This window comes from Nycticebus coucang, chromosome 10, assembly GCF_027406575.1.
Source record: "Nycticebus coucang isolate mNycCou1 chromosome 10, mNycCou1.pri, whole genome shotgun sequence".
Lineage (NCBI taxonomy): Eukaryota > Metazoa > Chordata > Mammalia > Primates > Lorisidae > Nycticebus > Nycticebus coucang.
In genome coordinates this window covers 124,785,076-124,810,071 of record NC_069789.1, presented here as the reverse complement: position 1 = coordinate 124,810,071, position 24,996 = coordinate 124,785,076, and the positions used below count along the sequence as shown (strand labels likewise).

General features: G+C 51.9%; 1 protein-coding gene across 2 annotated transcripts in view; it reads left to right on the top strand.

The window, feature by feature from the left end:
• RYR1 (ryanodine receptor 1) overlaps positions 1–24,996 on the top strand; it is a 124,152-nt gene that overhangs the window by 47,690 nt on the left and 51,466 nt on the right. The window contains exons 43-71 of one of the 2 annotated variants that reach the window (XM_053605581.1): positions 712–847; positions 1,071–1,257; positions 1,346–1,454; positions 2,011–2,131; positions 2,228–2,397; positions 4,007–4,227; positions 4,318–4,408; positions 5,331–5,471; positions 5,872–6,035; positions 6,159–6,237; positions 6,404–6,493; positions 6,948–7,088; positions 7,421–7,495; positions 7,573–7,648; positions 8,003–8,126; positions 8,363–8,478; positions 10,319–10,386; positions 10,482–10,603; positions 11,048–11,097; positions 11,495–11,555; positions 11,691–11,929; positions 14,196–14,277; positions 14,910–15,040; positions 15,999–16,325; positions 17,162–17,402; positions 21,056–21,143; positions 21,245–21,337; positions 21,839–21,853; positions 23,368–23,538. In XM_053605581.1, coding sequence (XP_053461556.1) covers positions 712–847; positions 1,071–1,257; positions 1,346–1,454; positions 2,011–2,131; positions 2,228–2,397; positions 4,007–4,227; positions 4,318–4,408; positions 5,331–5,471; positions 5,872–6,035; positions 6,159–6,237; positions 6,404–6,493; positions 6,948–7,088; positions 7,421–7,495; positions 7,573–7,648; positions 8,003–8,126; positions 8,363–8,478; positions 10,319–10,386; positions 10,482–10,603; positions 11,048–11,097; positions 11,495–11,555; positions 11,691–11,929; positions 14,196–14,277; positions 14,910–15,040; positions 15,999–16,325; positions 17,162–17,402; positions 21,056–21,143; positions 21,245–21,337; positions 21,839–21,853; positions 23,368–23,538 — 3,729 coding nt within the window. The remainder of the gene's footprint in view (positions 1–711; positions 848–1,070; positions 1,258–1,345; positions 1,455–2,010; positions 2,132–2,227; positions 2,398–4,006; positions 4,228–4,317; positions 4,409–5,330; positions 5,472–5,871; positions 6,036–6,158; positions 6,238–6,403; positions 6,494–6,947; positions 7,089–7,420; positions 7,496–7,572; positions 7,649–8,002; positions 8,127–8,362; positions 8,479–10,318; positions 10,387–10,481; positions 10,604–11,047; positions 11,098–11,494; positions 11,556–11,690; positions 11,930–14,195; positions 14,278–14,909; positions 15,041–15,998; positions 16,326–17,161; positions 17,403–21,055; positions 21,144–21,244; positions 21,338–21,838; positions 21,854–23,367; positions 23,539–24,996) is intronic. The other variant, XM_053605582.1, reaches the window with a different exon arrangement.

Genomic DNA, 24,996 nt, shown 5'->3' with positions numbered 1-24,996 from the left:
GTGGCATGGGTACTTTTTTAGCTCTCTGCACCTCCACTTTGACATGCAGTGGTGATGTGTGCATGGGCTCTGAGTTTAGCAAGTTATGTTCATCTCTTGCTGTGTGGCCTTGGACAAGGGACTAAGAGTCTCCAGATCTCTGTCACCTCATCTATACAATGAACATAGTAATAGAAATGACTTCTCAGAGTTGTTTGGGGGGATTAAATGAGTTAATCCAGGAAAGCATTTATAAAACAGCACACAGTGATGCTGTCACCCATTTAGTATTTATTCTCACCTGCCACACATTAGGGCCTGAGCAAGGCAGAAGCAGTATGATGACCTGTCATCATGAAGCTGACATTCTAGATGAGAGGATGAGTAAAAGATGCCATGAATAAATTAAATATATGGTGTGTTAGTGGCAAAAGCTAAGGAGGAAAAATGTGAGCAGAGGAGGGAAAGATCAAGTGTCAGGAGGGTGTCAAGTTAAATAAGAGTGGTCAGAGAAAGTCTCATTGAGAAGATAACATGTGGAGTCTCACCAAGGGGAAGGAAGCAGGAGCCCAGGGAGGGGGCTGCCCAGGTGGGAGATGAGGGGCCCAAGGCTAGTTGCTGAGGGACCCAGGGATGAATGGGACGGAGGTGCTTTGGGGCTGGGCAGAACCCTGAGCCCTGAGGAGTCAGCCAGTGGGCCTGGTCTCTGGCTGAGCCCTCTCCTGCCCCCAGGTCGTGTCCTATCTGGCAGGCTGTGGCCTCCAAAGCTGTCCCATGCTCCTGGCCAAAGGGTACCCGGACATTGGCTGGAACCCCTGCGGTGGTGAGCGTTACCTGGACTTCTTGCGCTTTGCTGTCTTTGTCAATGGTAAGGAGATGGCAGAGGCAGGGTGGGAGGTGTGTGGTCACTGGCCAAAGCCTCTTTTTGGTGACAGGCCACACCGTGGATCACAGGCTTGGCCTAGGCAGGGGCCTGAGGGCTGACAGAGCCTGGCATCACCCCTTGAGTTGTAGCCTGGGGCTGCGTGGGGAGGGGAGGGTCCCTATCCATGGCTCATGAGACCTCCCACCCCACCCCCACCGGTGACCAGGTGAGAGCGTGGAGGAGAATGCCAACGTAGTGGTGCGGCTGCTCATCCGAAAGCCTGAATGCTTTGGGCCTGCCCTGCGGGGTGAGGGCGGCTCGGGGCTGTTGGCCGCCATCGAAGAGGCCATTCGCATCTCTGAGGACCCGGCGCGGGACGGCCCAGGTGTCCGCAGGGACCGGCGGCGGGAGCAGTGAGTCTCCTGGTCCCTACTCAGTGGGGTGACCCACCCTCCTCATGCCCCTTGCTGCCTCCCCCACACCACCCACCTTTTCCTACAGCTTTGGAGAAGAGCCCCCTGAAGAAAACCGTGTGCACCTGGGACACACCATCATGTCCTTCTATGCTGCCTTGATTGACCTGCTTGGACGCTGTGCACCAGAGATGCATGTGAGACCTGCAAGGCCAGGGTGGGATGGCAAAGGGGAGGGACTGGCACGACCAGCCTGGAACCCTTCATTCAGGCATTTGGCAGCATCAAGTGAGCTTTCACTCTGGGCGAGGCAGTGCTGAGGACATAACAGTGACCAAGACTGCCCCGGGCCCCAGGCTCATAGAGTTCCCAGTCCAATAGGGGAGACAGACAGTGATAGCCCAAAGGGGTCAGGGTGAGATGGGGGGGCACGGTTAGGGGGTCAGGGTGGGATGGGGGATACAGGCAGGGGATCAGAGCAGGATGGGGGCATGGGCAGGGGGTTCAGGATGGGATGGGGGGCATAGGCAGGGGATCAGGGTGGGATGGGGTCATGGGCAGGGGATCAGGGCAGGATGGGGGCACAGGTAGAAGGTCACGGTGGGTTGGGGGAGCATGGACTGGAAACTCTAGAGTTAGCCCCTTGCAAAGGAGGCCTGCTCTACCTGCCAGTGTGCCAGGCAGGGATGGAACTGAGCAGTCACTAAATAGGGCACAGATGCCTGATACTGTGCCTCTCCCCCCTCCCGCCAGCTAATCCAAGCTGGCAAGGGTGAGGCCCTGCGGATCCGCGCCATCCTGCGCTCCCTCGTGCCCTTGGAGGACCTTGTGGGCATCATCAGCCTCCCACTGCAAATCCCTACCCTCGGCAAAGGTATGGAGGGGGCAGGGCTTGGCAAGGGAGCAATGCTGGGGATGGGGCCCCCTGTGCCCTCAGGGCTTCCCTGACTCCGACCTTCTCTGTCTGTAGATGGGGCTCTTGTACAGCCAAAGATGTCGGCATCGTTTGTGCCCGACCACAAGGCGTCCATGGTGCTCTTTCTGGATCGGGTGTATGGCATCGAGAGTCAGGACTTCCTGCTCCATGTGCTGGACGTGGGGTTCCTGCCTGACATGAGGGCAGCTGCCTCGCTGGACACGGTGAGCAGCTCCACCCAGCCTGGCTATGCCCTGCCTCCACGAGATGGGTCATGGTCCAGCAGCAGCACTGTTGTTTCCCAGGATATCTGTACATATCATAATCCCCATCGCACCATCAGGATAGAATACAAAAAACAAGAAAATCTCTCTGAGTCCTGGCAGAGCATGGCCAGGAGTCTCCAACACCTCCAGGTATATGATTTCATCCTTCTCAGTGATGGTTCAGCACTGTGGACACACAGCCCTCCATACAAGAACAGTGATAACAGAAGGTGACAGGCCAATGAAGATGAGGACTGAGAAGTGACCACTGGTTAAGCAAAGTTGAGGTCACTGGTAACCTTGACAAGCTGCTTCAGCAAGGTGACAGGCAAAAGCCTTACAGGAGAGGGCTTAACAGAGCCTGGAACCAAGGCATTGCAGACAGCAAATATGGACAATTCTTTACACAAATTGCTGGCAGGCGAGATAGAGGATGGGATGATGGCTGCATGGGTCCAGAGAAGGCTCTTCCTAATATGGAAGAAATAATTGCTGGTCTTTACTGGGAAGAGGAACATGGGAACTTGAATCTGATCCAGCAGTTTATAGGAAATACAGGAGGCAGAGGAAAAAGTTCATTGACACCACAAGGAAGGAACCAGCCAATGCCAAAATATAGGGAGTTCCACTGGACAAATGACCCTGTTTCTCTAGAAAATAAATAGTTTTAGAAAGGAGAGGAAAAGGAACAGTTATAGATAAAAAGATGGCTAGGCATGGTGACTCATGCCTATAATCTTACCACTTTGGGAGGCCAAGTCAGGAAGATTGCTTGGGGCCAGAAGTTTGAGACCAGCCTGGGCAACATAGCAAAACCTTGTCACCTTATCTCTACAAAAACTAAAAAAAAAAAAAAAAAAAAAAAAAAATTAGCTAAGCACAGTATCATATACCTGTAGTACTAGCTACATGGGAGGCTGAGGTAGGAGGATCGCTTGAACCCAGGAGTCTGAGGTTGTAATGATCTATGATGATGAGGTGGCATTCTAGCCTGGGCCACAAAATGAGACTGTATCTCCAAAAAAAAAAAAAAAAAAAAAAGGGCTAAAGGACCTGTCAGCCAAGTGCAATGTATAGAACTTGCTGGGGGCCTGAGCAAGCAATCCTAGCTCAATGCAAAATTATTTTTGAGAGAATTGGAGACAGCTGATCACGAGTATCGAGAATAAGAAATTGTTAATTCTATAATATCAGGTGTGGTAACAGCCAGGTCTGTTCACCCAGGAGCACTCATCTGAACAGAGTTGCATATTTAAGTATCTATGGGTAAAATGACATATGATGGGGATGTGCATGAAAATATTACAGGAACAAAGAAGAGGGTCAGAGAGGAAATAAGTGTGCAGAAAGCCCTTATCTGCAGAACAGCTGAATCTGGGTAATGGTGGTTCATTAACATGGTTTCTGGACTTTTGTTAATGTTTGAAATTTTTCATAGTCCAAAGTAATAAGGGGAGTGGGGACAGGCAGAGACTTGGAGAAGCAGCTTTTGGGGGAATGATCAGAAGCTTGGGTCCTTCAGCCTAGGGGTGGACAATGGGCCTGATGTCCCCAACCTGTCCTCCAGGCCACTTTCAGCACCACAGAGATGGCTCTGGCGCTGAACCGCTACCTGTGCCTGGCGGTGCTGCCACTCATCACGAAGTGTGCACCGCTCTTTGCGGGAACTGAGCATCGTGCCATCATGGTGGACTCCATGCTGCACACTGTGTACCGCCTGTCCCGTGGCCGCTCACTCACCAAAGCGCAGCGCGACGTCATCGAGGACTGCCTGATGGCACTCTGCAGGTGGGCCGGGGAGACCTCAGGGGCGCGGGTGGTCGTGGGGCTGCACGGACTTCAAGGTGAGATGCTACAGCCCTGTGTGGGTCCCTGCAGGTACATCCGCCCATCCATGCTGCAGCACCTGCTGCGGCGTCTGGTGTTTGACGTGCCCATCCTTAATGAGTTCGCCAAGATGCCGCTCAAGGTGAGAGCCAATCCCTCTTTAGTAGGCTCATTCCCATGCCTCATCCATTGGTCTGCTACTGACTAGGGGGCTCATCTGTATCAGCACTGTCTCCTCCCAGTTTGCAAGTGAGGGCAGCGTCCTGCTGGAAAAACTTTTAGCATCCTTATTGGCATTACTAGGATTCCCAAGACTTTCACTCTAGTCATTGGTATCTCTAGCATTCCCTAATTAGCATTTAATTTGTCTAACACTGAGCCAGCCCCTGCTTAATTAGCACACATTTGCATGGGACATACCATTTCCCCTAATTAGCATATTTATTCACATGCCCAGACTACCAGCCTTGCACTATTCAAATGAGTGCATTTATTTGAATAAACAGTATCACAGCTATTCTGAATATTTGCACACTGTTGCTCCTACTTTTTCATTTGCATGCTGATTTGCATAAAGGGATACCCCCCAACTCAGATTATTTTGCATAATACAGCTAATCAGTCCCTATTGCAAATTTGCATATTGGGTGGCAGTGGGCTCTTCCCGATTACCATATATTTGCATGTAGTGCTACTTGTGTTTCTATTTGGCATGCTAATTTGCATAAGCACAGATCACTCCAGCCATACCCCTATTTGCACACTACCCTACCCATTGATTAATATTAGCATGCTTATTTGTTTAAAATAATATCAGACAAATCCAGCTCTACTTTAATGCTCATCTTGATGCTAAATTAGAATGCTAAATTTGCATAATAAACTGTCCGGGACCACTCCTCAATACACATGCCATTCCCACCCTGATTAGCATATTATTTGCATAATCCACACATCCTTTGTAATTTAAAAGCACTGGCACCCTTGGCCCTCCCTGGCTCTTCATGTGCCTACAGTCTGCTTTCACCCTCTCATTCATGTGTCCCCCTCTCGCTCCCAACCAGCTCCTCACCAACCACTATGAGCGCTGTTGGAAGTACTACTGCCTCCCCACAGGCTGGGCCAACTTTGGGGTCACCTCGGAAGAAGAGCTGCACCTCACCCGTAAACTCTTCTGGGGCATCTTTGACTCTCTGGCCCATAAGGTCTGGACACCCAGGAGCTCCAAAAGGGGCCTTTGTGGAGGGTTTGGGGCCTAAAGTTGGGGACTCAATGAAATCCCCAAATGTGGGGGATTCGAGAGGGAGGCAGTTTTGCAGGTTTGGGTCCAGGAGAATCTCTAGATTGAGGTTCAGTTTGGATATTATGGAACAAGGGATGGGCCTCTAGCTTGGAGGCTTGGAGAAGGGCAACAGGGGGGTGATTTGAGGGTCCAGTTGGGTCTGAGGTTTGGGTTTCAGAGAGAGGGTCCATAATTCACGTTTGGGGGCTCAGGGAGGAAGGCTGATGATTGACACATGTGAGTTGAGGTCCCAGGGCTCCAGGATTTGAAGCCTCAGTGAGGCCTGCAGTGACCTCCTACCCCCGCCCCGCTGGCTTCCCCAGAAGTATGACCCGGAACTGTACCGCATGGCCATGCCTTGTCTGTGCGCCATTGCCGGGGCACTGCCTCCTGACTACGTGGATGCCTCTTACTCATCCAAGGCAGAGAAAAAAGCCACAGTGGATGCTGAAGGCAACTTTGATCCCCGGCCTGTGGAAACCCTCAAGTGAGGCTGGGAACAAGAGGGGCCTGAGGCTTGGGGGCTAAGAGAAGGAGAGGAAGGTCTCAGGGGTTAGGAGGCCCATCCCCAGCATCCTCTGACCCCAACCTTGTCTCTGTCCCCCAACAGTGTAATCATCCCGGAGAAGCTGGACTCTTTCATTAACAAGTTTGCAGAGTACACGCATGAGAAGTGGGCCTTCGACAAGGTTGGCATCAGAGACCTCCTTTCCCACAAGCCCTCAAGAACCCAGCTTCCCACCCCCAGCCATCCCTGGGATCCCCAGGTTTCTCTGGAGCCCTCAGCTCCCCCACTCTCCCACTCTGAGTCCCCCAGGCTGCCGCCTACCCCTCACCATGCCTTTCTACTTTTAGATCCAGAACAACTGGTCCTATGGGGAGAATGTAGATGAGGAACTGAAGACCCATCCCATGCTGAGGCCCTACAAGACCTTTTCAGAGAAGGTGACCAAGCTGTGGGGTGCTGGGGTTAAAATAAACCCTCAAATTTGGGGGTTCAGGGAGGAGTGAGACACTTCACAGGGTTGCATCTAGGATCTGTGGGTTAGGAGTCCCCACCTATGGACTTTGCCTTTTTTCAAAGTTGGTTGTCTCTCCTAGTGGTATTTCTACTAGAAAGAATCAGAGAGAGTGGGTTTGATGCCTTTATAGAAACTTTATGGTAACTTCTCTGAGATCCATGTGTAACATGGGTAATCAAAGTTTCTTTGGGAGGCCCTATTACAGAGCAAGTAAGAGATCTGTATTCAAATCCAGATGGACCATTTCCTAGCCATGTGGTGTGGCCAGGATTTCCCCTTCTTGGGAGGTGGAGACCAGTGAGGCTGAGGGGGGTGCTCCTTCCTCTGCCCCCCTTTCACCCCATTACATCAACACCCCACTCTCCTGTCCACCCCAGGACAAGGAGATTTACCGCTGGCCCATCAAGGAGTCCTTGAAGGCCATGATTGCCTGGGAATGGACGATAGAGAAGGCCAGGGAGGGTGAAGAGGAGAAGACGGAGAAGAAGAAAACGCGGAAGATATCACAAAGCGCCCAGGTGGAGGGGAGACCTGGGCAGAGGCGGGGTCACCAGGGGGCAGGGCGGGGCCAGAAGAGGGAGGGGCTAAGGGGAGGGTGGTGGGGTCAGAAGGGGTGAGGAGAAGTGCAAAAGTCTAAGAAATCTGGCATGGCTCTGAAGAACTACAAAGGGCAGAGGAGAGAAGGAGGCGGAGATTTGGAAACAGGGCCTTAAGGAGAGAACACAGAGGAGAGGTCGAGAGCCAGACCAAGGAGAAGGAGGGTGGAATGGGCAGCAGAGCCCTGAGGAGGGGCTGGCCTGGGTTTTCCGCTAGCCCATCAAGCCCCACCACCTCCCCCTTGTCTTCCCAGACCTATGACGCAAGAGAAGGCTACAACCCCCAGCCCCCCGACCTTAGCGGTGTTGCCCTGTCCCGGGAACTGCAGGTGAGAGCCCCGATCCTTTTTTAGAGACATGGGGGTGTCTTTGAATCTGGGCCTTGACACCTTTCATCCACTTCCAGGCTATGGCAGAACAACTGGCAGAAAATTACCACAACACGTGGGGGCGGAAGAAAAAGCAGGAGCTGGAAGCCAAGGGTGAGCCCCATCCCACCCTTAAACAACACCCTACCCCCACCCCCGCCCCAGGTCCCTAGTCATAAGGGCCTAGAGTCGTGTGGCTTCCCCTTGTGACTTTGAACAATTGCCTTCCCACACACACCCCTCCCCTACCAACTGGGTCGCTCCCTCTGTAGATTGGGAGTGATAACAGAGTTTACCACTGCAGGGTAGTGATGAGGGTGTGACCAGCAACAGAAAGCAATGTTTCCTTTATTCTTGCCTCCATCTTTATGGCTGTAATTATGCACAGCCACAACCGCAGGAACCTCTTCATTGACCTGGGGCTTTCCCAGAGCTCTGATTTCTGGGTTTTGGCCTTTGCCTCCGCAGGTGGTGGGACCCACCCACTGTTGGTCCCTTACGACACTCTCACCGCCAAGGAGAAGGCACGAGATCGAGAGAAGGCCCAGGAGCTGATGAAATTTCTGCAGATGAACGGCTACGCGGTCACTAGGCACGTAGGCTGCAGCCCAGCCACGCAGCGGCGGGCGGAACTCGCAGAGCAAAAGCTGGGAGAGGCGGAGCCAGAGAGGGGAGGAGGCAGAGAGGGCGGGGCCTGAGGAGCTGGGGCAGGCTCCGAGTGGAGTGTGGAGCTGGGCTGAGGCACAATCCGGTAGAGGCTGGACCTGGACAGGTCGCCCCTGACAGGGCGGCGCCTGGGCTGACCGCTCTCTCTACCTTTCCACGTAGAGGCCTTAAGGACATGGAGCTGGACTCGTCTTCCATTGAAAAGCGCTTTGCCTTTGGCTTCCTGCAACAGTTGCTGCGCTGGATGGACATTTCCCAGGAGTTCATTGCCCACCTGGGTACGGAGAATTCCCTTCCTGACGCCCGGCTCACCTGCGGACACCAGTTCTGCAGGCCGGACTCACCTAGGAAACCGGTTCATGCATTTCTCCCTCCTCCCCTTCTCTGATATTTATTATACACCAGGGCTACAACAGTCAAAGATCCCTGCCCTCCTGCTACTGCATTCCGGGGTGGATTCAGACAATTAACATAATAAATAGCAAATCGTTTAGTATATTTGGTACATAAGGAGGTGGATAGTATTATGGGAAGAAGAAAACAATAGAGCCAGATAAGGGGGATTGGGGATGTGCAGCTGGCTATCATTTTAAATAGGGTGAGAATGTGACAGGCTGAACCCAGACATGAAGGAGGAGAGGGAGGAGACGTGCAGACATCTGGGGAACATCTGTTCCTTCCAGGCAAAGGAACAGCAAGTGCAAAGGCCCTGAGAGGTCTCTGGCATGAACATTAAGATGCCCTGTGGCTAAGGCAGAGTGACTGAAGGGGACAATGAGAGGGAGTGAGGCCAGAGGGGTGACAGGGCCAGATCATCCAGGGCTTTGCAGGCCATGATGAGGGCTTTGTCTTTTATGTGGAATGGGATGGAGCCAGGGGAGGGATGTAATCTGACTCAGGTGTCCACAAAATCCCTCTGACTTGACTGGGAGAGGGGCAGGAGAAGAGAAGGGTGAGAACTGGGCTGATTCTGGGTCTATTTTGAATGTGGAGGTTGTTGGGATTCCCCCCAGATGCCTCTTATATACTACTGGAATTACAGCTGGGGCCCCTATAATCCCCTCCAATTTTCCCCGGGAACCGTAGCATTCTCCCTGAGAGCTATCCCCATGTATCTCCCCACAAAGCTCGGATGCTGGGCCTCCAAACTGTGGGTGCACCTCCTTCCTTGGTAATTCCCTCCCCTGTGGAACCTCAGTTTCTTCATTTGTGATGTGGGTGACTTCTCACCATAACCAGCCACAGCTTTCTTACTTGCTACGTGACTAGTGTTGAGTTATTTCACCTGAGTTTCCTCATCTGACCAGGGGAGGAGGACCAACTGTATAGACCTCCAAATTGGGAGGCTACTGTGCATGGATGACATTTCTCATAGTACTAGGGACAGCAAGTATTTAGTAATTGGAGCCAGTATTATCTGAATTATATTATTGCTATCACCATTGTTATTGACTAAAATTAATTTCCACTTAAAAACTAATCTGTTTAGGCTCAGCGCCTGTAGCTCAGCAGCTAGGGTGCCAGCCACATACACGGCAGCTGTCGGGTTCAAACCTGGTGTGGGCCTGCCAAACAACAATGACAACTGCAGCAAAAAAACAGCCAGGCATTGTGGCAGGCGCCTGTAGTCCCAGCTACTTAGGAGGCTGAGGCAAGAGAATCGCTTAAGCCCAAGAGTTTGAGGTTGCTGTGAGCTGTGACGTCACAGTACTCTACTGAGGGCAACATAGTATGACTGTCTGAAAAAAAAAAATCTGTTTATATTGACTTCTTGTTTCATTCGGTTCATTCATTATTTATGCCAGATTTACTCAGTGCCAAGTATTGAAATTCAGAAAGAAAAGGGCTTGTGATGGTTGAGGAGGGGGATGTTCCATGACTTAGCTCATTCTACTTTGTTCTCCCCTTGTCAGCTTCAGGAAGGGTTTGATCAAGAAGTTAGGGGGGATCAGATGAAAGGTAAGGGAGAAGGTTTAACTCAAAGTCAACGGAGATGATTTCATACTAGAAACTTTTCTCCCGGCATTTCCTAACTCTTCCCCCAGAATCCCTCCCATCACAACACATAGGTTCCCCAGCCTTGAATCCACCATAACCACTATCTGCCCTCTCCCTCAGAGGCTGTGGTCAGCAGTGGAAGAGTAGAAAAGTCCCCACATGAACAGGAGATTAAATTCTTTGCCAAGGTGAGAGGTGGGCACCAAAGCCAGAGGAGTCTGGGGACTGGTGGGCTCTCCCAACCTCCCACCCAGCCTCTTCCTGTCCTCCCCCCAATCTCCAGATCCTGCTCCCTTTGATCAATCAGTACTTCACCAACCACTGCCTCTATTTCCTGTCTACACCAGCCAAAGTGCTGGGCAGTGGTGGCCATGCCTCCAACAAGGAGAAGGAAATGATCACCAGGTAGGCCACCTGTGACCTCTGACCCAGCCCCCGGCCTCTTAGGATTGTAGTCCTGGACCCCTTTCTCCTAGCGTTGGCACTTAGAGGCTGTGAACTGGGTGCTAGGCCCTGACCACTTTACCTGCAAAGGTGATTAAAGGGCTAGGGTGCCCAGTCACCAAGATTTACCTGAGACTAAGGAGTTTCCCAGGATGTGGGGCTCTTAAACTCAGTGACAGTTGGTCACCCTGTCAGAAAGTCTGATCCCTCCCACCCCCAGCATTCCAGTTACTGACTGTCCTGCTTGCCTATCTCTCTGCCCCCTGCCCATCCCATCTGTTCTGTCTTCCGCACCTCTCTCCCCATCCTCTCTGTCCCTGTCACTAACTGGGGCACCACTGCCCTTGGCCCCTTCGCCTCTTCACTCCCTGCTCCCCCGTCCTTGGCCCCCTTCTCTTTCCTCAGCCTCTTCTGCAAACTTGCTGCTCTTGTCCGCCACCGAGTCTCTCTCTTTGGTAAGTGGCCCTGCTCCCCCAGCCTTCCTCTCGAGTCCTCTCTTTCCTTCATTGCCAGCACCACCCTGAAGAAATATTTCCCAGGTTCTGTCTTACTGTGAACAACCTTCATTGTGTTTTTCCTCTGGACCCAGACATGGACTGGGTGGTCCTGGGAACAGGGCAGTAACTGACATGCCTGGACCCTGCCCTCATGGAGCTCCCAGGCCAGTGGGAAAAACAGACCCGTCCTTAGATAGAGATATCCCACAAGGGTCTGAGCCGGGGTGAGGAGGAAGTTCAGAGAGCTGTGGAAGCCCAGGCAGGGGTTGGGGTCAGGGAGAGAAGGATTGGGTGGATACAGAGGAAGATGCTGTCCTCGTAGCCTTTGTTTCCCCTGGCCTGTCTTCCTCTCCAGGGACAGATGCCCCAGCTGTGGTCAACTGTCTTCACATCCTGGCACGCTCCCTGGATGCCAGGTAGGGCCATGGCATGCTCCCCGTGGCACCCACTCCTGCTCTGATTGGGCCCCTGCCCTAGCCCCTGCTCTCCTAGACTCTCTGCAACATGGAGTCGCAGATTCTAGAACTGGGGTTCTCCCACCTCCCTCCCAGGACAGTGATGAAGTCAGGTCCTGAGATCGTGAAGGCAGGTCTCCGCTCCTTCTTTGAGAGTGCCTCAGAGGACATTGAGAAGATGGTAGAGAACCTGCGGCTGGGCAAGGTGTCACAGGCGCGCACCCAGGTGAAGGGCGTGGGCCAGAACCTCACCTACACCACTGTGGCACTGCTGCCGGTCCTCACCACGCTCTTCCAGCACATCGCCCAGCACCAGTTTGGAGATGACGTCATCTGTAAGGGCCCCTGACCCTGTGGGCAGGAGGCAGGGCGGTGGAGGGCAGGGGCATCAATTTGGCCTATACCACCAATCCTGTCGCAGTGCCTAAGAGAGTCCCCAGGTGTTTTTGTGTGCAGATTTCTTGTTGTAAGCAATGCACTTAGTCAGCAAATTGGTAGGTAAGAGAATGAGTTAAAGGTCGGGCATGGTGGCTCATGCCTGTAATCCTAGCACTCTGGAAGGCCGAGGAACACCCAGGAGTTCAAGACCAGCCTGACCAAGAAGACCCCATCTCTACTAAAAATAGAAAAGTTAGCTGGGTGTTGTGGCACCTGTATTCCCAGCTACTTGGGAGGCTGAGGCAAGAGGATCTCCTAAGCCCAGGAGTTTGAGGTTGCTGTGAGCTATGACATTACAGCAGTCTATGACATGATGACACTCTCCCCAGGGTGAAAGTGAGACTGTTTCAAAAAAAAGAGAGAGAGAGAGAATGAGTTAATTAGGATATGAGTTTAGCCACCGTAACAAAAGACCCTCACTCACTGTAGCTTGGGCAAGATTTCCTTCTCATGTAACAGTCTACTTTTAAATGGATGCCAACATCAGAAGCCCAGCCTTCCCTCAAATATTGCCATTATCCCCAGGATCAGGGTGGCTCATTACATCCTCCTTCTAGCTCACAGAAGAGAAGAAAAAGCAAAGAGGAAGGCACTTCAGTTCTTTTAAAGAATCACCTAGAAGCAGCCCACATCCCTTCTGCTTATAGTCCATTGGTCCAACTGAGCACATGGCCACATCACTGCAGGGAGGCTAGGAAAGTGGTCTTTGTTCTGGGAGTCATATGTTGAAATAAATATGGGAGGTTTATTACTAAAAAGAAAGAAAGAACACGAAGAAGGTAAGAGTAGATCTGGGGTCAGCTAGAGGTGTCTGCCATGTTTTTCCTACCATCTGGAGTTTGGTACAGCCCGGGATCTTGTCATACAGTGAAGATAGTATGTAACACACAGGATGGTTGAAGAGACACAGGAAACATGAAACACTCAGTGGGGTGCCTGGTTTTGTGTGGAGGCTTCTAAGATGTGGCCTAGACCCAGGTGGAGCCCTGGGAAGGGCAGGAGGGAGAGACACTCAGGAGGCCCAGAAGATGGGCCTTGGAAGGGAGGCATTCAGAGTGGTGCCGAGGGCCTTGGCCTGGAGACCTGGGAACGGTGGGGCCCCCATGAGATAGTGGAAGAAGCAGCAAGTTGGGTACAGAGGGAAATGCTGAGATGAGTTTGCAACACCCAGCGGGAGGTGTCCAGGATGGACTGGAGGGCTGGTGGGCTGTGGGGACTGAGGGATGGTGGAGCTTGGAGCTGTGTCTGAGCTCACTGTTTATTTGAATTTGCCCCACCTGCTTCACCTTTTACTTTACGGGGGAAAGTACACATTTTTTTGTTGTTGAGCTTTTGAGTGTACATTGCTGGCACTGGGACACTTCATCCCTTCATGTTCAGCCTGCATCTCCTAGAAGATTATCTCATTCAACCACAAAATCATTATCACGTGGAACCTGATCATATTTAAATTATCCTCATTACCTGCAAAATGTAGCCCTCCCAAGTAGCTGGGACTATAGGCACCGGCCACCATGGCTGGCTATTTGTTTTCTTTTATTTGGTTGTAGTTGTCATTGTTGTTTAGCTGGCTGGGGCTGGGTTTGAACCTGCGAGCCTCTGTGTATGTGGCTGGTACCATAACCACTGTGCTACAGCACCGAGCCATGTCTTTTCTTTTTTTAAAACCTTCAGAATCCAGTCAATTTTCTCCCACTGCATTTGGTCTCTGTCTCTTTGATCTAGAGTCAGCCCAGGCCCTCTTTTTGCCTCATGGCATTGGTGAAGTCCCTGAGGCTTTTAACTTGACCTTCTGGGAGGTATGTGGACAACCTGAAATTGTTGGTATGGCAGCATTTTCCCAGAGAAAGTGCCCATGGCTTTCATTAAAGACCCATGACTCCTGTCCTGGGAAAAAGCAACCAGCCTTTACCTAGTATCTGCTGTGTGACCTCTTCACAAACTTACTCACTTGATCCTCATACCTATCTTGTGAGAAAGGCACTATATTTACACAGAGGGAAACTGAGGCTAAAAGAGAGTTGGTACTTATTCAAATCACAAATCTAGTAAATGGCAGGCTGGCCCTACAGGGGCCTGTTTGGAGACAGAGGAGGAACAAGGAGGTGGGAGAGGACTAGTCTGGTAGGCGTGTCCCAGACCCCCACCCTCCCTCTTTCTCAGTGGACGATGTCCAGGTCTCTTGCTACCGAACGCTGTGCAGTATTTACTCTCTGGGAACCACCAAGAACGCTTATGTGGAAAAGTAAGGAGAAGGACTCATAGTTTGGGGCAGGGTGGGGGTCCTGGGGCTGGAGGGAAGGGAGGAAGCAGAGGAGGTGTTAAAGATCCTCAACCCCGGCGGCGCCTGTGGCTCAAGGGGTAGGGCGCCGGTCCCATATCAAACCCAGCCCCGGCCAAAAAACCAAAAAAAAAAGATCAACCCCTGGATGGCCTGCTGCGGCAGCTGCAGTTCCTCAATGCAGCCACGTGAGGGCGTCCGGGGAAGGCCAGCCGTGGAGGTGGAGGTGGAGGCGGGCTGGAAACCAGCACCTGCTGACGGGGATGCCTGGTTGCCTCTGGGTAACACGTTTGCCCTGCTAGAGGACTCACGGTACCCAGGAGCCACAGAATACTAGAGGCAATGTTCATGTGACCTCTCCGGAGCCAGGACTACTGATACAGCAAGCCAATCCTGGGGGTGGGGTGGGGGGGGTGGTGGTGCAGGGGGAAGGCTGCTTCAACCAGCACAGAAGTCTTTGGGATCTTAGGGTGCGCTGATGGGTGGCAGCTCTGCTCCAACCGTTGGGAGAAGGCATTGCTATGGAGCGTGAGGTTATGGGACCCAGGACCCCGAAAAGGGGGAGCGTGGTGGCTAAGCGCTATCTCTTCTTCCAGGCTGCGACCAGCCCTTGGGGAGTGCCTGGCCCGCCTGGCAGCGGCTATGCCCGTGGCCTTCCTGGAGCCTCAGCTAAACGAGTACAACGCCTGTTCAGTGTACACCACCAAGTCTCCCCGAGAGCGGGCCAGTAAGCTGGGGTGGGGGGAGTAGGGGGAAAGTGGGCTGGGGCTGGGCTGTGTGGGGCTGATCTTTCCTCAGGTGAGGTTGCCCTGCACATTCTGGAGTCCCAGAGTTTGCTGGGGCCCTGCTGTGTAGTATGAAGACATTTAAAGACCGTTACATGGGGAGAATTAAGAGGTCAGGGATGGAGTTTGGAACTTTGGGGGTTATTTTAGTAATGGTGACCTTTGAGGACAACATCAAGCTTGTGGACAGGACTTTCCAACATTCTTGCATTTGGGGTGAGGGGTATTTGACTGTAGGCGGATCAAGGGAAAACATGGATTCATTCTCCCATTTAACCATTCATTCAACAAACGAATGAATGGATCCACACACCTACTATGCATCAGGCACTGTCTGAGGCCCCTGGTGTTCAGCAGTGAGCAGACAAAAATCTCCTGAGCACTCAGTCCAGAAATTAGACAAAGTGTGGATCTCAGGGGAATATAAGCTCCAGGGCAGGAAATTTGTCTTTTTTGGTCAGCTGTGCTCCCAGCACTCAGGACAGCACCTGGCCCAGCATCAGTGAGTGATGGATTATAGGTTTTAAGGGACAGGTTTGGCTGAGGGATTCAGAGAGATTAGACTGGGGCACAGAGAGGTTGGGAAGGATTTCTCTTAGAATATGCTGCATAGTAGGACTGCGGGATATGGGAGATTTTAGGAGTGAAGATTTCTAGGGGTGATATTGGAAATTGGGTGAGATTTTAGGGAGCAGATAGGCTTGGGGATATGAAGTATTTGGGGGCTACTGAGTTTCAGTGTGTGAGTTGGGCCAGGTAGTTGATAGGAGGGTTAGACTATAGGAATAAGGTGTGGGAGACTAGTTTAGGTGGGTGGCAGTCCTGTGATGTCTGATGTGTTACCAGGGAGGTCAGGGTGCTGTGGTCCAGGGCATGCCCTGACTCCTCCCTGCACCCCAGTCCTGGGGCTCCCCAACAGTGTGGAGGAGATGTGTCCTGACATCCCGGTGCTGGAACGGCTCATGGCAGATATTGGAGGGCTGGCTGAGTCAGGCGCCCGCTACACAGAGATGCCGCACGTCATCGAGATCACGCTGCCCATGCTGTGCAGCTACTTGCCCCGCTGGTGGGAGCGTGGGCCTGAGACACCCCCTCCCACCACTGGTGCCCCCCCACCCTGCACAGCTGTCACCTCTGACCACCTCAACTCTCTGTTGGGGAACATCCTGCGAATCATTGTCAACAACCTGGGCATTGACGAGGCCTCATGGATGAAGAGACTTGCTGGTGGGTCTGGGGGTCGCTGGGTCTGAGGGATGGGCCAGTGGCTTGAGGTCCCTTGGCCAGATGGTCTCAAAAGGAGACCCAGGGGTCCATGGTCTCCTGGACATTGGGAGGGACCAGAGTTTAGGAGTTCTTAGGGTCAAAAGGCCAGGGTCAGAACCTCACTTTCATAGGGTCTGGGGTGATGAGGGGTGGGTCCTGGGAGCTCTCCAGACAAAATTTGGAATTTCTAGAACCTTGAAGAGAGTTATATCAGTGGTTAGGAGTTGAATCAGAAGCCTGAGTTCCTCATACAAAGGATGAGAGGACCAGGCATCAGGGTTCCTGATATGGACAGCTAAGAGGTCTAGTTCAGAAGTCAAGAAATGGGTTCCTGCAGTGTGATTCTTGGTTCAGAAGTTCTGTGTCAGCAATTAGGTTTTGGATTAGGGTCAAGTTAGAGATCAGGGCTGGAATCAGAGGCCAGGGTCAAGGTCAGCGGCTACAATAAGTAGCCAGGGGTCACAGTCAGAAATCATAGGCAAGAGCCTGGGCATGGTCAGGTCTTTCTGGGTTAGGGTAAAATATCAGGGGAAGATTCAGTTCTCAGGAGTCAGAGGTCAAGGACTTGTGCCCAGTTGAGGTGATAGGATGGGGACGCAGTGTTAGGTTCAGGTCAGTGTTGGGATCAGTGTTCAGGGCTATGTTTGGGGTCAGGGTCAGGCTGGGGTCAAATAATAGCTGCTGGGTCAGAGGTACAGCAGCTGGATCAGAGCTTAGCAATGGGACCCAAGGTAAGAGGCCAGGTGCTGAAGTTGGGAGCAGTCAGCCTTGAGTGCCTTCACCGCTGTGCTCTGCAGTGTTTGCCCAGCCCATAGTGAGCCGCGCACGGCCTGAGCTCCTGCACTCACACTTCATCCCCACCATCGGGCGATTGCGCAAGCGGGCAGCAAAGGTGGTGGCTGAGGAGGAGCAGCTGCGTCTGGAGGCCAAGGCGGAAGCTGAGGAGGGCGAGATACTGGTGCGGGACGAGTTCTCAGTGCTCTGCAGGGACCTGTACGCCCTGTATCCACTGCTCATCCGCTATGTGGACAATAACAGGTCAGCACGTGGCTCTAGCCCGGCCTCCTCGAGTGCCTCCTGGCCCTCCCTCCTAATTTGCTGCCACTTCTCCCAGGTTCCACCTGCTCCCAACTGACCCTCCATCCTCCCCTCCTCATCCCTTCTGGCTATTGCCTAATCCCCAAAGGGGTCCAGCTTAGGTTCCTCACTCACTACACAAAAAGCCAATTGTTGGGTGGCACCTGTGGCTCAAAGGAGTAGGGCGCGGGCACCATATGCCGGAGGTGGTGGGTTCAAAAACCCAGCCCTGGCCAAAAACTGCAAAAAAAAAAAAAAAAAAAAATCCAATTGTTAAGACAACAGAGATTGCTAAGGAAGAAAGGAATTTGAATGCAAAAGACATCAGGTGGGAGAAACCATCTCAAATGCATCTCCCTGAGTAGCAAGGGCTTTAATGGTGGGCTGTGGAAGGCAGGTCAAGGTGGTGGGGTCACAAGGTCTTCAGGTGGTCTGATTCAAGAATCAGCTGGTTTCTTTCTGAATCACAGTTCTGTGTCAAAAAAAAAAAGGAGGTTGGACATGGTGGCTCACACCTATAATCCTAGCACTCTGGTGGGTGAATTGATTGAGCTCATGAGTTCGAGACCAACCTGAGCAAGAGCAAGATCCTGTCTCTATTAAAAATAGAAAAACTAGTCAGGCATTGTGGTGGGCACCTCCTAGCTACTTGGGAGGCTGAGGCAGGAGGATTGCTTGAGCCCAGGAGTTTAAGATTGCTATGAGTGCTCGGCACCCATAGCACAGTGGTAATGGCACAGGTCACATGCACTGAGGCTGGCGGATTTGAACCCGGCCTGGGCCAGTTAAACAACAATGACAACTGCAACAAAAATAACTGGGCATTGTGGTGGGCACCTGTAGCCCCAGCTACTTAGGAGGCTGAGGCAAGAGAACCACTTAAGCCCAAGAGTTTGAGGTTGCCATGAGCTGTGATGCAATGGCGCTCTACTGAGGGTGACAGAGTAAGACTCTGTCTCAAAAAAAAAAAAAAAACAATCAGCTGTTGGTAATGGATGATAAGACCTGTGAGGAGTCTAGTTAAGTCTGGTTGTTAGACTTGACTGATAAAGTCTGAGGCAAAAAGAACTAACTTAGAAAGGGGGTCATTCTTCAAGGCTGGTTACATGGCTTTCACCACATTGGCCCAACAAAAGCCAGCCCACTTGTGTTTTCTCCTTCAGCCCCCTGTGAGGGTTGCAGTGTCAACCCCACATTCCCTGCACAACACTGTGTCTCCCGGCATGGGTAGATAGGGTGTCTGACGAGTGCAGGGAAGCCTGACAGTCACGGCCGCCTCTAGCACTGAGAAAAGAAAGGAAGAGTCCAGACCTGGTCAGCCTAAATTCCCCAGAAACAGATCTTTAATAAAAGGATGAGCACAACATTTCCCCAAAATCAGAAGAAGCACTGTTTATTTATATAATTTATTTTTGTTTTCAGACAGTCTCACTCTGTCACCCTGAGTAGTGTTCCATGGCTTATAGGTGTGAGCCACCATGCCCAGACGATGATGAGCAAATTTGAGGTCTATTAACCAGGGAAAGGAGGGCAGCTGTCAGGCCAGCAGGGTCTGCTGTGCTACGTGGTGAAGAGGGGCTGTCTCTTTGTCATTCCCCTAATGCTAGATAATGAACAGTTTGCCTTTTTAAAATTAATGCAAGAAGACACCAGGAAAGAAATGTAAACCCCCCTCTTTGTCTTGGTGGTTGTATGACATTCTCTGCAGTTGGATATAGTTTGATTTTTTTTTTTTTTTTTTTTTGTAGAGACTAGAGTCTCACTTTACTGCCCTCGGTAGAGTGCCGTGGCATCACACGGCTCACAGCAACCTCCAGCTCTTGGGCTTACGTGATTCTCTTGCCTCAGCCTCCCGAGCAGCTGGGACTACAGGCGCCTGCCACAACGCCCAGCTATTTTTTTTTTTGTTGTTGCAGTTTGGCGGGGGCTGGGTTTCAACCCACCACCCTCGGTATATGGGGCCCTACTCACTGAGCCACAGGCGCCGCCTTAGTTTGATTTTTTTTAAACCAGACCCTGATGGCTGAGGTGGGTGAATTGATTGATTTCTCTGGTACTAACCATGTTGCACTATTCTTCTTTGCACCTTCACCTTTGTGTTCACGAATGGGCAGTGCCCTAGAGTAGGTTCCTAAGAGTGGCAGTGCTGGGTCAAAGGTTATAAACAGATAAATTGTGGAAGATTCATACAACAGATGACTACATGGCAATGAAAGTGAACTAACTGTTGTGACGTGTAACGGTGTGAAGGGGTCTCACAAATGTTAGGCAGAATAAAAGAAGCCAGAAAAACAAAAACTAGAGTGTATGTCATATCACCTATTTTTGTAATACTCAAGAGCAGATTTTAAAAAAATACTTTATAGGCTGGGTGCAATGGCTCACACCTGTAATCCTAGCACTCTGGGAGGCCGAGGTGGGTGGATTGCTTGAGCTCACGAGTTTGAGATGAGCCTGAGCAAAAATCAAGACCCTGTCTCTACTAAAAAAAATAGAAAAACTGAGGCAACAGGATCACTTGAGCCCAAGAGTTGGAGGTTGCTGTGAGCTATGATGCTACAGCACTCTACCCCGTGTGACAGCTTGAGACTCTGTCTCAAAAAATAATAATAATTTATGGTCTAGTTCTAGAAGTCAGGATAAGGGTCCTCTTTGATGAGGAGGAAGGGACAGTGAATGGGAAGGGGCCTGAGGGTACTTCTGGGGACCAAAATCTTCTATTTTTTTTTATTTGAGTGGTGTTACTAAGTATGTTCACTTTGTAATAATTCACCAAGTTGACTTTTTTTTTTTTTTTGAGACAGTCTTACTCTGTCGTCCCAGGCTAGAGTGCTATGGTGTCATAGCTCACAGCAATTTCAAACTCTTGGGCTCCAGTGATCCTCATGCTCAGCTTCCCAAGTAGCTAGGACTACAGGTGCCTGCCATAATGCCCAGCTAGTTTTTTCTATTTTAGTAGAGATAGGATCTTACTCTTGCTCAGGCTGATCTTGAATTCCTGAGCTCAAGTGTTCTGCCCGCCTCACCGTCCCAGAGTGCCAGGATTACAGCACTCAGCCCAAGTTGACTTTTTAAATATGTATGTTATGTAATATGTGTGTATTATATATAGTATGTTTCATATGTATGTATTTCAATTAAGAGGTCAGAGAAAGGGGCGGTGCCTGTGGCTCAAGGAGTAGGGCGCTGGTCCCATATGCCAGAGGTGGCGGGTTCAAACCCAGCCCCGGCCAAAAACCAAAAAAAAAAAAAAAAAAAAAGAGGTCAGAGAAAGAAAAAAAATGCTTATAAGGAATAGTCTTTAAAAAATATAAATGTCAAGCCTGGCATGGTGGCTCACATCTGTTATCTTAACACTTTGGGAGGCCAAGGCAGGTGGATAGCTTGAGCTCAGGAGTTCAAGACCAGCCTGAACAAGAACAAGATCTTGTCTCTACTAAAACTAGGAAAACAAAATTTAAATGTTCATCTGAATAGCCAGATTACCCTAGAAAACTCTATCCCTCCAATTGGATGTCCCCTGGTCCCCCACCCTGTCTCTCTTTGATGCTCCTGTGTGGCCCCTGTCCTGGGGTCCCCACCCCATCTCTCACCAGCCCTTCCTCTGACCCCAGGGCACAGTGGCTGACAGAGCCCAATCCCAACGCAGAGGAGCTGTTCAGGATGGTGGGTGAAATCTTCATCTACTGGTCCAAGTCCCATGTGAGTGCCCCCCCCACTGCCCCTCCTCCCCATGGCAGAGAAGCTGCTGCCCACAGGTGTCCCCCTCACCCAGCTATTCCCAACCCTGCCTCCCACACCAGAATTTCAAGCGTGAGGAGCAGAATTTTGTGGTCCAGAATGAAATCAACAACATGTCCTTTCTGACTGCTGACAACAAAAGCAAAATGGCTAAGGTGGGTGCTTGGTTCTGGGAGGAGCACTTTGCAGGGAGGGAGGGAGCACCCTTCAGGGCTTCCTACCTGACCCGTCCTCACCAGTGAACCTATCCTGTCTGCTCACGTTCCCTGCAGCCCTCAAAGCAGCCCCTCTCACCTCATCTCCCTCTTCTCTCATCTCTCTCACCTCCCTGCCCCTCCATCTTCTTCCTTCCTCCCATCTCTTCTCCAATCCTCTCATCCTCCTCCCCACTTCCCCATCCCCCATTTCTTTTCTCCTCTCCCCCTTATCCTATATCCCCCTTTTCTTCTCTCTTCTTCTCAGAACTTCCCTCTTCAGGGGCCTAAAGAACAAACCCACTTACTCCCACCCAAGGTCCAAGGTCCAAATGACCAGCTAGGGGACACATGGTGGGGTGGGGCAGAGGAGCTGGGTACTGCCAACTTGGAGTTGGGTCTGGGCTTCTCTGCGGGGCCGGGGTAACCATTTTTGTCTCTGTCTGTGATCCGGTGAAGCAGGCGGGAGATGTACAGGTCAGCCCCATATCTGGGACCTTCCGCATGGCGCTTGGTTAATATCCTCTTCCCTGCTTCCCCCTAACACCCCAGCCTCTATACCCCACAGAAACCCCCTGTCCCTTTTCCCCACCCCTTATCCTGGTTCCTAGTCCCCATCCTCCCTCCCTCTCTCCCTCCCCCAACCATCCATTCCCAGTCCAACCCTCAGCTTTTGGCAAAAAAGCATTGTGGGCTGAGGTCAAGGGCAGGGGTGGGAAAGGCACGAGACGCATGGTTGGGGAGGTAGCACTCTTGTTTAAGGCTTGGGCTCTGGAATCAGACAGACTTGGGATGGATTCCTGTGTTGGTAGTTAGCTGTGTGACCTTGGTATATGTGCGGCCTTCCGCAGTGCCTGGCACATGGGTCATGCTCGACATTGCCAGCCAGCGTGGATGTGGCTCTGGCCAAAGCTTGTCATCGGGGCTTCTCATTGGCATGACTGGGTGGCCCTGGCCATGAGTCTGCACCCAGGACTCCAGAACACGGCTGTGGGACTCTGAGCCCCGTGTCTCTGCTTCCAAATCTTTCTGGATGTCTCTTGCATCTTCTGTCTCCTCATCTCTTGTCCGTCTTAATCTCTCAGTGTCCCTCTCTTTTTTCCCCAACTTCTCTTGTCTCTGGGACTCTTTGTGGGTCTGCATCTTTATGTCATTCTTGGGAGCTCAGTCTTGGGATATGAAGTGTGGGGTTGTGCATGCTTGGGAGGGGTATGGATTGTACTGGGAGTTCTTACGGGATCCTGGGAGAGGACTGCCAGAGTTTGAGAAAGGTCCAGAATTTGGGAAAATCTGGAAGGGTTTAGGTTAGATATTGGGGACCAGGTGTGGTGGCTCACACCTGTAAACCTAGCACTCTAAGAGGCCAAGGTGGGTGGATTGCTTGAGCTCAGGAGCTTAAGACCAGCCTGATTAAGAGCAAGACCCCATCTAAACTAAAAATAGAAAAAATTAGCTGGACATGTGGCAGGTGCCTGTAGTCCCAGCTACTTGGGAGACTGAGGCAGGAGGATCACTTTAGCTCAAGAGTTTAAGGTTGCTGTGAGCTATGATGATGCCACAGCACTCTGCCCACAGCAACAGACTCTGTCTAAAAAAAAAAAAAAGAAAGAAAAGAAAAGAAATTGGAGCTGGGCGTGGTGATGTGTGCTGATAGTCCCAGGTACTTGGGAGGCTGAGGTGGGAGGATCGCTTGAGCCCAGGAGTTCAAGTCCAGGCTGGGCAACATAGTCCAACTTACCCCTCAAAATAAAAATTTCTTTTTAAATAGAAATAAATTGGGGATGCAGGGTTGGGTCTGGGGGGGGTTGTGGTCAGGCCTGGGGGGTCTGAAGTGGAGAATCAGTGATATCTGGGGTGGAATGTGGATGTACTCTAAGGTTGGCATTGGGGAGGTGTCTGGTACCCAGGCAGAAGTGTGGCCAATGACTACAGGTTTGGGCTGAGGCATGGGCTCAGGACTTAGGTCGATGCTGAGCTCTATGTCCTTGCAGTCAGGTGGCTCGGACCAGGAACGCACCAAGAAGAAGCGCCGGGGGGACCGGTACTCTGTGCAGACATCACTGATCGTGGCTACACTCAAGAAGATGCTGCCGATTGGCCTGAACATGTGTGCACCCACCGACCAGGACCTCATCACACTGGCCAAGACCCGCTACGCCCTGGTGCCTGCACAGCCCATCCTGGGAACCTGCCAGGATCCCACCCAGCACCCCACTGAGCCTCCTAGGTCCCTGGGAGCCCTCACTTAGGACCCTGCTAAATCCCCCTTCAGGGACCTGAGGACTAATTGAGCCCTCTGAGATGCCCTGAGCTCTCTGCCAGGCTGCTGAAGACCCCACTCAAGATACTGCGAGAGCATTGCAGGCCTGGGGACCCTAACTGGGACCCCAGTGAAACCTCGAAATGCCTCTAAGACCCACGTGACCCAAATGAGCTCTGCAGGACCCCACTAACCCCTCTAGGAACAGGCTGAACCTGCTGAGACCTGAGAATCCCTCCCAAAAAGATACCAGGAGTCCCCTGAGACTCCCCTGAACCCTTGAAGACTCCCCAAGTCCCCTTGAGATCCATAGAACCCTCCCGTTTCCTCAGGACTGAACATCTGGGTTCCTGCTGAGCCCTCCAGCTCACCTCCCCTTTCTTTCAGGACCCTGCCAATCCCTATCCCTGTGACCTGAGTATTCCCCCTGGGTCCTAAAAGCCCCTTCAGAAGAGCTCATCCAAACCTCTGAGAGCTCAAGCATCCTGGGGACCAATTGACCCTGCCCTAAGAACTTCCTTTTTTTTTTTTTTTTTGGCCGGGACTGGGTTTGAACCCACCACCTCCGGCATATGGGAACGGCGCCCTACTCCTTGAGCCACAGGCGCCGCCCCTGCCCTAAGAACTTCTTAAGCCCTCTGGAAGCCTCCTAGGGCTGCACCTACCCTTTGTATGGGACAGCAAGGCCAATCCCCCCTATTTTGTTCAGCCTCAGGGACCCCAAGGAGCCCTCCAGGATTCTGCCCCAAAACTTCTACAACCCTCCCCCTTGCTAGACACCCTGCCACCCTGCTCCAGGGGCCCTAAAGACCCCTGCCTCCTCCCCTGGTATCACAGGACCCCTTTCCTGGAATTCCAAAGGCCCTTTTTCCTTAGGACCCCAGGCTTTTCCTAGGACCTACTGACTCTTCCTGAGACCCCAAAGACCTCTCCAGGGCCCTGCTGACCCCTCACTCTGGTCCTTGAGAGTCCCTCTTCTGAGACATTAAGGATTCCCCACCCTGCTGACCTCCATATCCCCAGCCCATGGGTAATGGTGACTTGTTTGACCTACCAGGTCTCCTATGACCTCTGCTGATCTCCCTGCCTCCATAACCCCTTACCCCTCCTGTTTCCAACTCTGACCTTCCCCTGAACTGAATAGTCCCTTTTTGGGCCATATTTGACCCTTGATGACATCTCTCATCACCCCGTACTCCTCTCAGACCCCCATAAGGCCCCTCAAGGCTGTCTTTTCAATGTGCCTCTTTGGCCCTCTAGTCCTCTCTAGGACACCTCTCTGACCACTGTCAACCTTTGAGTTCCTTCAATTTCCCTTGGGTCTCCCCCCACAAAAATCTCTCACCAGGTTCCAGGGTGG